This window comes from Schistocerca piceifrons, chromosome 2 (genome assembly GCF_021461385.2).
Source record: "Schistocerca piceifrons isolate TAMUIC-IGC-003096 chromosome 2, iqSchPice1.1, whole genome shotgun sequence".
Taxonomy (NCBI): domain Eukaryota; kingdom Metazoa; phylum Arthropoda; class Insecta; order Orthoptera; family Acrididae; genus Schistocerca; species Schistocerca piceifrons.
This window is the reverse complement of record NC_060139.1, coordinates 688557924-688570793: the sequence shown is the minus strand read 5'-3', so window position 1 is coordinate 688570793 and position 12870 is coordinate 688557924. Positions and strand designations below refer to the sequence as shown.

Below are 12870 nucleotides of genomic sequence, written 5' to 3'. Positions count from 1 at the left end.
GAAGTTAATGGTGACCTCCCACCTGCCATGTTACGTCTTAGAGGGGGAGGGGGGCCAGAATGTTTTAGAGCTCTAAAACACCAACTGTATCCTATCCATGTAAAATTAGTGGGACCTCTGGCTTCTGATGCCAAACGTAAATACTATCTTCTGATTGACTTTTCAGGTCAAGCCTTGGCATTCTACATTGGTAAACCCTGTGTTGTAATTTAAACTATTACTGGTGCTTTACAATAATTTCTGAAAGTGCAGTGAGCTCCTTTTGGTCTTATTGGTATCTCTGAAACAAGTTTGCATAGTTTGTGTTTTTAAAATACTTTTGCTGTTTGGTCTAAACTCTTTTGGGTACATTTAATTTTTGATAGTGTCACTTGTCATCACCTTCCCCCCCCTTTGGGGGTGTTAACAGTGCAGCAATTAGATTACTTTATTAAATGTGCACACACTATCAGCATGTAGGTCCATGAATCATAACCACATTCTGCTATCATTGAAATGGTTAAGGGCGTGAGAAATCGGCAGTGGTAAACTACTGGGCACAGACTCGGTGGAAAAATTGAGTTGTATTTCAATACCTTAAATCTATGTCAAGCACACCCTGGTAATGTGAACACTTTTATCAAATTAACACAATTACTGCATTGTAACATCACCAAAATCAAAATATTACGAAGGTGCCAATAAGTTACAATATCAAAAATTATTTAAATGTGCCAAAAGTAGATTTAGACCAATTACCAAAATTTTAAAAACATAAGCAATGTACACTAGTTTCAGAGACACCAATAACAAGACCCAGAATTATTTACACACATCCCAAAAGCAGCTCAAACCACTTACCAGATATTATTTTAAAACACTAGTAATGAAAAAATAGTTAAAATTACAACCCAAAATTTACCAATGAAGAAGGCCAAGTCTCGGGCTGAAAACTTGACCAGAAGCCAGTATTTACATTTGGCATTGGGAGCCAGTGGCGGTACCTTGAATTTTATGTGGGTAGAGTACAGTTAGGTTTTAGAGCTCTAAAACAGGATTACAACAATGTAAACATACATAAAAAAAGCATCCTAAATGAATTCATATAATCTAAAAGAAGGAACTATTTCTGCCCTGTTTTCCATTTACCTTTAAGAAAGTAAAGGATTTAGCACCAAAACAACCTAATATAAGGTGCTGCCCAGACAATGCATAATACTGGTTACTAGGAATACGCAAGGCACACAACAGCTACAATTGGCACTCTCTTTTGGAAATTTTAAACGAGGAAGCTGCCAGTCAAACTCTCACATGGACTGTAATCACTGGATTGCACCAATATAAGTCCAACCATGTTGTGTGTCTCCCCCCCCCCCCCCTCCTCCTCCCCCACTAAGATGGAAAACAGCATCTGGGAGCTCACTCTTAACTTTCGTTATAGGAAGGTGATAACTGCCACGCAGCCTTGCAGTGAGTAAACCTCCATGAAGTACGCTACATTTGGTGACAGAATTGAAACCTGGCTCTACCACAATGAATGTGCCACAGCAGCAAATGAGACGCCCGAACTGCGCTTGAGTCATAATAGCACAATCAAGATTATCATGATGATAAATATTATCTACCGTAGTAACATTTCAGGATGGCACTTGTCCTTCATTTCTTTAAAAAAACAGTGTACACTGCCCTCTACCTTCTATGATCAACATAAAATGGACAATGCTGATGCAAAGCTTGAACAACATGAAGGACTTAATTTTCGGGATGGTGGGCGGAATGCGAATGTAATAAGCCAAGTGCAACACCGTTGCACAAATACAGCACATCTGTACCATATGCTGTGACCCTTTGGAAGGAATGCATAGAAACCTATACGTAAAAAGTGTGCACACTCAATTCCAGTTAGAGTATCCAATAATGGCTGTTTACTGTAACAAACCAGCTGTTCAGTCATGGACTCTTACAAGATACATGCCAGGGAACCCTGCAGAATCCCAGAAATATTCGTGGAATTTTACCTGTGTCATTTACCTTGTCAGCCAGTGAGGCAGAAAACGTCATAATGCCAGTTCTTTTTCTTAATTCATTGTCTTTATTTAATGTTTTTTTTAATACTTAGATTTAGCATAAAATTTCAATAGCAAACTGGTAAGATTGTTCGTGGTTATAATCTTCAAAATACGAATAAAATAATTTTGTCCTACACCAAATTTTACGTTTATTGTTCAATAATTTTTGTAACAGTTAATTCATTTGCATGCTCACACATGAATCTTCTCTCTCAGTACTGCAATTTCTTTAATTAAATTTGTTGGCTTTTTGCAGCATACAACACAGCCATTACAAATGCTTATGTTAGTGACTACAACTAAATTTTAAAGACAATTGTTTTGTACATATATATAAAATGACAAATTCCGTTTCTTTGATGCACAAGAGATTTTTATTGGCTTCTTGTAAGTAATGAACTACTGTATAAAACTTAATTTTGAGGTTGTTCTCTCTCATTAACATCTTAATATTTGTCTTAATTTTATGAGGTTTTTCCACAATTTATCTTGATGTGGATTATATTTGGATCATCCCAATATGATATGATATGATTATGATCATTGTTGTCTCCTTGATGTTTGCTACATGTGGGAGAGCTGTCACTCCAATCCGGGGATGTGCAGGGAAACATGCCTTTCCCAGCCTTATTCTAATAATTGCTGTTCCTTATTTCTTTGGGAGATCTTTGTGGCTACAACACAGTTTGGTTGATATAGTACACTAAACTGAAGCAAATGAAAAACTCTTTCTGCTGTTATATTTGCTACTGAGTTCTTCACTCATAATAATCTTCTCTTCTCTATTTGTGAAGAAAGTTGCAAAATGGAAGCTGTGTAAATATACTTAAAACTTATCTTTTCACTGAATATGAAGAGATTTCCTCAACACAAGGCGAAAATTTGTTAGAATGTGGCATGTGAGGGTGCTCCATTACAATTATGAGTTAATGTTTAAAAATGAAAGGGATAACTCAGTGTCTATTTATTTGAACAAAAATAAAACTATGGTGAATGAACATTTCACTGTTGTTAGGTACAAACTGTAAAATTTGTAATTCTCGCCTGCAAGAGGGAACGTGCAGCACATTTCAAATTATTCAGGAATTCTTTTCCAGTAAGGATACAGTGCATTGTCAAGAGAGATTTGTACCAATATTACTGAATTTTTCCCATTATACTCACATAGTGAGCAAGGGGGAAAAATTTGTTGATGCATGTCAGTCCACATCCTTATGTCTCATCTTATTCCGACTATCTTTCGTCAAGATATATGATGGATACTGCACAATTGCCATACACTGTTCTTCAAATACCAGTTCCCTAAATTTTCCCAGCAGGGTTTTACAAATACCTGTCCATTCTTGCAAAGATTCCCATTAAAGTTATCTGAGCATCCCCGTTACTTTTTTTTGGATAGGCTATAAAGACCCACAATCATTCTAGCAGCGTGCATTAGTTTGTTTGAAGTCTGTTGGTATACCTATTTGATAAAAGCACTCAACACCAGAGTGTATTCACAATATTGGGCACACTAATATTCTGTTTGTATGTTCCCTGACATGTACCACTGTACTCTTCTAGAACCCCCCCCCAACAATTATAAGTATTCCATTGCCTTCCCTACTACAGATTTTTACATTTTCATCCCACTTCTTATGTTTACCCACTGAGGTGATACGACATGCAATGCAAGTTTTAATATGATGCTGAAGCAGCCTCTGTTGGTGGAGTGCACAGAAGGTGGAGTGCACAGAAACACAGTTAATGTAATTTAACTGTTTCACACAGTGATAGCACACTGACAAGTATCTGTCATACCATGCAGTGTAACACGCAGTGCTGGTGCACCATGCGTCATACAAGACACAATGTAAATTAAGCAACGTTGCATCCATGAGTCTACTCAATTTTTCTGTAAATCTTCTACATCTCGAGTAAAAAATTAAAAACCCTGCTCTTTAAATTTGCATGTTCTCTGCAATCCAGTCTCTCTCATTGGATTCTAAGGAAACTATTCAGCAAAAAAAGGATTTTTTTCTTTTTGCATTTAGATGTCTTGCATTACAGCTTGATAATGAACTGTATTTTTCCCCCTCACTATTGCCCATAGTTATTGTGTCACTTCAACATTAAATAAACCATGGTGCCCATTTTGAAAAGTTTGCCATGAAAAATGAAGTTTCTAGCCAGTCTGTTTGGTGGAGTTTAGGTCATACATTGCTGCATATGAAATGTAGCTGTTGTTGTAGTCTTCAGTCCAGAGACTGGTTTGATGCAGCTCTCCATGCTACTCTATCCTGTGCAAGCTGCTTCATCTCCCATTACCTACTGCAACCTACATCCTTCTAAATCTGTTTAGTGTATTCCTCTCTTGCTCTCCCTCTACGATTTTTACCCCCCACGCAGCCCTCCAATACTAAATTGGTGATCCCTTGATGCCTCAGAATATGCCCTACCAACCGATCCCTTCTTCTAGTCAAGATGTGCACAAATTTCTCTTCTCCCCAATCCTATTCAATACTTCCTCATTAGTTATGTGATCTACCCATCTAATCTTCAGCATTCTTCTGTAGCACCACATTTCGAGAGCTTCTATTCTCTTCCTGTCTAAAATATTTATTGTCTATGATCCACTTCCTTACATGGCTACACTCCATACAAATACTTTCAGAAAAGACTTCCCGACACTTAAATCTATACTCGATGTTAACAAATTTCTCTTCTTCAGAAAAGCTTTCCTTGCCACTTCCAGTCTACATTTTATATCCTCTCTACTTTGACCATCATCAGTTATTTTGCTCCCCAAATAGCAAAACTCATTTACTACTTTAAGCGTCTCATTTCCTAATCTAATTCCCACAGCATCACCCGATTTAATTGGACTACATTCCATTAACCTCATTTTGCTTTTGTTGACGTTCATCTTATATCCTCCTTTCAAGACACTGTCCATTCCGTTCAGCTCCTCTTCCAGGTCCTTTGCCGTGTCTGACAGAATTACAATGCCATCGGCGAACCTCAAGGTTTTTATTTCTTCTCCATGGATTTTAATACCTACTCCGAATTTTTCTTTTGTTTCCTTTACTGCTTGCTCAATATACAGATTGAACAACATCGGGGAAAGGCTACAACCCTGTCTCACTCCCTTCCCAACCACTGCTTCCCTTTCATGTCCCTCAACTCTTATAACTGCCATCTGGTTTCTGTACTAATTGTAAATAGCCTTTCGCTCCCTGTATTTGACCCCTGCCACCTTCAGAATTTGGAAGAGAGTATTCCAGTCAACATTGTCAAAAGCTTTCTCTAAGTCTACAATTGCTAGAAACGTAGGTTTGCCTTATTTTCTAAGATAAGTCGTAGGGTCAGTATTGCCTCACGTGTTACAACATTTCTATGGAATCCGAACTGATCTTCCCTGAGGTCGGCTTGTACCAGTTTTTCCACTTGTCTGTAAAGAATTCGCGTTAGTATTTTGTAGCTGTATCTTATTAAACTGATAGTTCGGTAATTTTCACATTTATCAACACCTGCTTTCTTTGGGATTGGAATTATTATATACTTCTTGAAGTCTGAGGGTATTCCGCCTGTCTCGTACATCTTGCTCACCAGATGGTAGAGTTTTGTCAGGGCTGGCTCTCCGAAGGCTGTCAGTAGTTCTAATGGACTGTTGTCTACTCCCGGGGCCTTGTTTCGACTTAGGTCTTTCAGTGCTCTGTCAGACTCTTCACGGTATCGTATCTCCCATTTCATCTTCATCTACATCCTCTTCCATTTCCATAATATTGTCCTCAAGAACATCACCCTTGTATAGACCCTCTATATACTCCTTCCACCTTTCTGCTTTCCCTTCTTTGCTTAGAACTGGGTTTCCAACTGAGCTCTTTATATTCATGCAAGTGGTTCTCTTTAATTTTCCTGTAGGCAGTATCTATCTTACCCCTAGTGAGATAAGCCTCTACATCCTTACACTTGTCCTCTAGCCATCCCTGCGTAGCCATTTTGCACTTCCTGTCGATCTCATTTTTGAGCCATTTGCATTCCTTTTCGCCTGCTTCATTTACTAAATTTTTATGTTTTCTTCTTTCATCAATTAAATTCAGTATCTCTTCTGTTACCCAAGGATTTCTATTAGCCCTCATCTTTTTACCTATTTGATCCTCTGCTGCCTTCACTATTTCATCTCTCAATGCTACCCATTCTTCTTCTACTGTATTTCTTTCATCCATTCATGTCAATCGTTCCCTAATGCTCTCTCTGAAACTCTCTACAACCTCTGGTTCTGTCAATTTATCCAGGTCCCATCTCCTTAAATTTCCACCTTTTTGCAGTTTCTTCAGTTTCAATCTACAGTTCATAACCAATAGATTGTGGTCAGAGTCCACATCTGCCCCTGGAAATGTCTTACAATTTAAAACCTGGTCCCTAAATCTCTGCCTTACCATTATATAATCTATCTGAGGCCTGTCAGTATCTCCAGGCTTCTTCCATGTATACAACCTTCTTTTATGATTCTTGAACCAAGTGTTAGCTATGATTAAGTTATGCTCTGTGCAAAATTCTACCAGTCAGTTTCCTCTTTCATTCCTTACCCCTATTCCATATTCACCTACTATGTATCCTTCTCTCCCTTTTCCTACTATCGAATTCCAGTCACCCATGACTATTAAATTTTCGTCTCCCTTCACTATCTGAATAATTTCTTTTATCTCATCATACATTTCATCAATATCTTCGTCATCTGCAGAGCTATTCGGCATATAAACTTTTACTACTGTGGTAGGCGTGGGCATCGTATCTCTCTTGGCTACAATTATGCGTTCACGATGCTGTTTGTAGTAGTTTACTCACATTCCTATTTTTTTATTCATTATTAAACCTACTCCTGCATTACCCCTACAGGATTTTGTATTTATAACCCTGTATTCACCTGACCAGAAGTCTTGTGCCTCCTGCCACCGAACTTCACTAATTCCCACTATATCTAACTTTAACCTATCCATTTACCTTTTTAAATTTTCTAACCTACCGGCCTGATTAAGGGATCTGACATTCCACACTCCGACCTGTAGAACACCAGTTTTCTTTCTCAACGTCCTCCTGAGTAGTCCCCGCCCGGAGATCTGAATAGGGGACTATTGACCTCTGGAATATTTTACCTAAGAGGACGCCATCATCATTAAACCAAACAGTAAAGCTGCATGCCCTCGGGAAAAATTACAGCTGTAGTTTCCCCTTACTTGTAGCTAATGTAGCAAATTTGTTTTAAACACTAAAGAGAATCATACCACTTTCCAGGCTCAACTAACTACGTGGTACACATATGAAAAGTTGTCTCTGCAACAACATTAACAGCAATGCACCAAATACAAGGCTGTTTCTGCTTGCTACGCAGTGCTACTTTTTTTTCATATGCTGCCATTACAAACCAAAGCCTTCACTTGCATGTGTGCTTTCAAGCTCAGAAGACATCTGCACCTGTGCAGTGTGCACCATCCACTGCTACACCATCAATGGTGATTAGTTACCCTTCAAATCCAGCAAGGCACCTGAAGCTAATCTTATACTCTTGTAAAACTGAACACTTGCAGATATACCATCTTATGAACCACACTGAATAAAGCGCCACGCGAGGTAGTCTTACAAAAATTAAACTTTTGATAGTGGAATTTTTAATGTTAAAACACTTGCACCAACTTACCTTATTGCAACGACGGCTTCTCAGCAAGAGAAATGGCAAGTCAAAATTGTATCCTGCATTGTCATAGTACCTGATACTAGTTACTGCAAAAAGTGAAAACTGGACTTATTCAGTAGAATTATTGGAACAGAGAGTTCATGAGAAAACACAGCTGAACTATGTTTGATATTTATAGCACTGTATAGGTGCACCCATTGCTTCCTTTTCTTATACTGTGTCGCTGATTGCATCACTCCAGTCAGAACAAGAGTGTCACATGGATAAGTGTAACATCACATAACCTCTCAAGTGGTAACTATGTCTACTATGCCTATATGATGTCGTCGGCAGCAGAGGCTTATCACCAATCGTATAATCTCCCCCCCCACCCTCTGGTGGGGGAAGGTAAAATGTTATTCCCAGAGAATTCCTGCTTTTCCAGAAGAATCACCACTCTGATCATAATGTTGAGGCTGAAATAAGTCTTAAGTTCCTGTAACAGGAGGACAGTAGCAAACTGGTTGATAATTTCATAAACCTTTCCTACGCATTTTTGCAAACATGAGTTACCTGCAGTGTTTTCTAGTCACACCGACTATTCACTAAGAGGTATTCTCAATAAATATGAGCTAGGGAAAGTGCTAACTCTAGTGTCTTCAATGTAGGAGGAGGAGATTAGTGTTTAACGTCCCGTCGACAACGAGGTCATTAGAGACTGAGCGCAAGCTCGGGTTAGGGAAGGATGGGGAAGGAAATCGGCCATGCCCTTTCAAAGGATCTATCCCGGCATTTGCCTGAAGCGATTTAGGTAAATCACGGAAAACCTAAATCAGGATGGCCGGAGACGGGATTGAACCGTCGTCCTCCCGAATGCGAGTCCAGTGTGCTAACCACTGCGCCACCTCACTCGGTGTTGTCTTCAATGTAATTTTTATTAAATGCATGTGGGGCTTTGCAGCTCACATTAATGTCAGGGCCTTCATTACGATCCAACAGACATCAGCTGCCATGGATTTATTCTTAAAATCTTGTTACACTGGACTAATATTAGGTCACATGTCCATCTTCATTATGCCACATGAACACTGTATGAGACATTTACTATGATCAATCTTATGTCATTAAAAAACACTGTCCAATCACAAAAAACGTTCGTGTGGGTGACCAGTATTTATTTTTAATAACCCAAGGTAAACAAGACCCAGGAATCCCTGCACATGTGGACATTTTAGTGTCTTTTCATTACTGCCCCTTCCATTTATGAGTGAAGGTTTGAACAAAATAAGGTGTACTATCAGCATGATTTCACATATTATTGATATTCCCCTCATTCCCAATGCCAAAGGCAAACAATCAAGAGGCTCAGAGGCACACATTACAGTGGTGTACACTGACCATCTTATTAGGTCACAGCTAAAATCACTCCTCCCCCAAATTATAAGTTAGCTGGTGTAATAAAAATTGGTTTCCTATTGCTTATGGTGGTTTCTCATCTCATATTTGAAACGTGCTCCTCATGTTAAGTGAATATTTTGTCGAGAAGCCATCAATTTTCCATTTACCACAAAATCACCGTGAATCAACAGAGTGTAAAATATTCTTTGAAACAATGTCATCTTAGATTAAAAGCAATGTAAATGTTTCTTCTTGTATTAAAAAAACAAAATATTTTCCAGAGTACAAAAATATATTTTTTATTAAATATATATATCTCATATATAAAATAATGTAACAGGATATAAAAGAGCATATTGAACTATAAAATGCCATTTACAGAAAAATATGTAATATTAAAAATTTATTTATAAAGTGTACTCCAAATGTGATAAAAATTATTCGTATTAAGGAAAGAATTCAATAGGTTTCAATGGCTTCAATCTCTACCATATTTCATAATCCAGTCATTTGATGTTAGCAGACTACTTCCTCAAGTAAGCTTTCAAAAACTTTAACAAGATTTTCAATCCCTTCCAAATAATTCACATCTGGATCACTCCCGACCCCTGGGAAAGCGTGTGCGAAGTCAATCATTTTAATTTTCACCCACGGCTCTCGTGTACCTCGCCTCTCAGCACTCAGCAAGTCCTCCAATTGGAATGTGTAATTTTCTTTCATTGATTGTAGATCTTTCTCATAATTATTTATAAGTGAATGTGTCCTACATATTTCTTCAAAACTTGGATGCCAGCTGTCATCGCTGAGGAAACTATTCTGCCTGGAAAGAGATGAAGTAGGTGTGCCAGATGCAGACGTACTGGCACTGCTGGAGCACGAGGACAGGCGCGTCGACCTATCTGGGAAAAATACAGATTGTCCAAGACGATCTGGTGTCAGTGGAGCTTCAAACAGTGGAGATGCAGGTGGACTGTTGAAACGGCCATTGGCACTACAGCTGGCTGACAGTGTTGGGCTGAGAGGGCGTGCCAGCCCCGTGCCCAATGTCTGGCGTAAACGTCTAGCATCATAAATCAGCAACAGAGAACTTGAATAGAACCGGTAGAGTCGCTGAGACCTGCACCAGCATAGGATACGCCACAGTCTTGCCACAAATTGCAACACTAAGTGTCTACTCAACCCCGAGTCAGCATTCAGGAACATACGGAATGCTGGAACAAATAATGAGAAATAAATCCTCACAATGCAAAAATCATAAGAGAGCACCTCTCTCTCTCTCATGGTGACTGCACAGCTTATGAACATTTAAAGAAAGTAATTTTTATGTGGCATGCCCTCCACGTAACAGCAGTCAATACGGAAACAAACAACATACTAACATATTTCAAATGAATAATAACAGCATCTTATTATTTTATTTCAATTCCCCAGTGGCAATGATCCTATACCGGTTGCTAAATAATTCTTATGATGCCTGATCTGAAAAATTGAAACTGGTAGCAAACAGCTCGTGGCATTACATAAACATTACTTTCTTTAAAGATGCAGGAGCATTTATTAAATAGAGCAAGCATATTTTATCTTTTTGTCAACTGTCTAATTGGTTTTTGCAGATTAGACAATCTCACTCTACAGTAAACAGCTTCCAATTATTTTTAATGCTGGATACATGTATAATATTTTACATGGTCTTCACTGGTTACTTTGGTTTCAACAAATTTCCAGTGGTCACTCTTAGTAATATATATCATCCATCCAAAAAGTTCCAAGACTGATTTTATTCCTGGCAGATAAGCAATGTCAATTCAGTAACTATGGCAGCTTGAACTAACGATTTACAAAAAAAAAAAAAAAACTGTAAAACGAGATCAAACTTTTTATGAAATGATTCATCTATAAGGAAGAAATATCTGACCCACCTCATTTGCTGTACATGTTATCAAGCATCATCAAAGGTACACGACATCAGATGTTTCTTTAATCTATTTGATTTATTACTTTCAGAGAAATCAATTCACAAAGCTTTTATTGATTTTCTCTTTTTCTTTCAAGTTTCATTCAAAAAGCATATTACTGCCAACACCTCATTTGCTTTCCTAGTACCTGCTATTCTTGAAATGTCATGGATTTAGTACTAAATTCAAAGGAAGTTTTTTTTTATCGTTAATCACATCGACCTTTTTTTTTGTTTCATGCACAAAATAATAGGCATTGAAGACATTAAATTTCTGACACCTCATTTATTAGGTTGGTGCTCAAGTTCGTAGTGTTTTTGTTTGCATATTGGCATTCAGTTTGCTATGGGTTTATTTATCAACCGCCATTTTTGACTTTCATTTTACTATTGCTATTTGAGTTAACATTAGTGACTCTTCACATTCAAGACGACCCTCGTGGTTTGATGAAGACTGTTTAAACGAATTAACCCACGATGCTCCACATAAATGTAGTTAAGAATTCTGATCATTCCACCATCTGGCGACATGCAATGGGGGAGGTTGAAAAATCCGGTGCATGAGCACTGCATGCACTACACTAAAATCACAAAATCTGTGGGGGGTCATATGTGCATCTCTGCTTGCTTATCATTAATTGGCTCGTGAAAAAAACAGACTACTGGTGATGACAAATAGTGTATTAATGATAACATAAGGAAAAGAAAAAAATGGCTGAGCCCAAACAATGCAACTACTCCCTATACAAAGACCTGTGTGCATCAACAAAGGATAATGTTATGCATCTGGTGGAACAGTGACAGTGTGGTGTAGTATGAATTGCTTCCCTGGGGTGTAACCATCACTGCTGACAATTATTGTCGACAGCTGGGATGTCTTGCAGACGCAACCCAAGAAAAATGACCAGGAAGAGTGTGTGAAGTGATACTACTCCATGATGACCCCCGCCCATATTCTGCTACCAGACTGACAGAACACACTATACACCAGTTGGGTTGGGAAGTCATTCCACACCCACCTTTTTCACCTGATCATGCACTCTTACATTTTTATGCTTTCTGCTCTCTTTCATATAACCTTCAAGGAACTTCCTTTCTGGATGAAAAAGCGCTCCCAACATGGCTGAATGAAGTTCTTTGCCTCAAAACAATGCAATTTCTACAGTTGCGGAACTGAAAAGTTACCCCAGCATTGGCAGACTGTTATAAATTGTGGAGGACAATATAATATCGATGACTGAAGTCCCTGTTACGTGTATCTGTTGTCCTTATTAAACTTAAAGGAAAACGCTAGGAACTTATGCACCAACTCAAATCAGGTAGTAGCTGTTCATGAAATATTTCAATTATCCCTCAAATAACTAATTAGATTACTTATAAGCAACTGAATATTTTTGTTGCAAAACGTGACCTCACACTGGTCAATCTGATACTCCAATTCATTCATTTCCCACACTCCTCTTGGCTGGAAAATTCAGGCAAAAATCCATTGTTTAATTTATACGGAGTCTTTTTTTCACTCTACTCAAATATGTGACCAAACAAAAGATGTACATTTGACTTGTCAGTGTTAAACAGTGTATGTGCGACAGTAATTTGTCAATGATATGTAACAAAAAATGGTTCAAATGGCTCTGAGCACTATCGGACTTAACATCTGTGGTCATCAGTCCCCTAGAACTTAGAACTACTTAAACCTAACTAACCTAAGGACATCACACACATCCATGCCCGAGGCAGGATTCGAACCTGCGACCGTAGCAGTCCCGCGGTTCTGGACTGAGCGCCTAGAACCGCTAGACCACCGCAGCCGG

General features: G+C 38.5%; 1 protein-coding gene across 2 annotated transcripts in view; it reads right to left on the bottom strand.

Moving 5' to 3' along the window:
• Positions 1-9488: 9488 nt before the first annotated feature.
• LOC124775097 (inositol polyphosphate multikinase) overlaps positions 9489-12870 on the bottom strand; it is a 353921-nt gene continuing 350539 nt past the window's right edge. For both annotated transcript variants that reach the window (XM_047249914.1, XM_047249913.1), the window contains one exon: positions 9489-10313. In XM_047249914.1, coding sequence (XP_047105870.1) covers positions 9619-10313 — 695 coding nt within the window. In that variant the 3' untranslated portion in view covers positions 9489-9618. The remainder of the gene's footprint in view (positions 10314-12870) is intronic.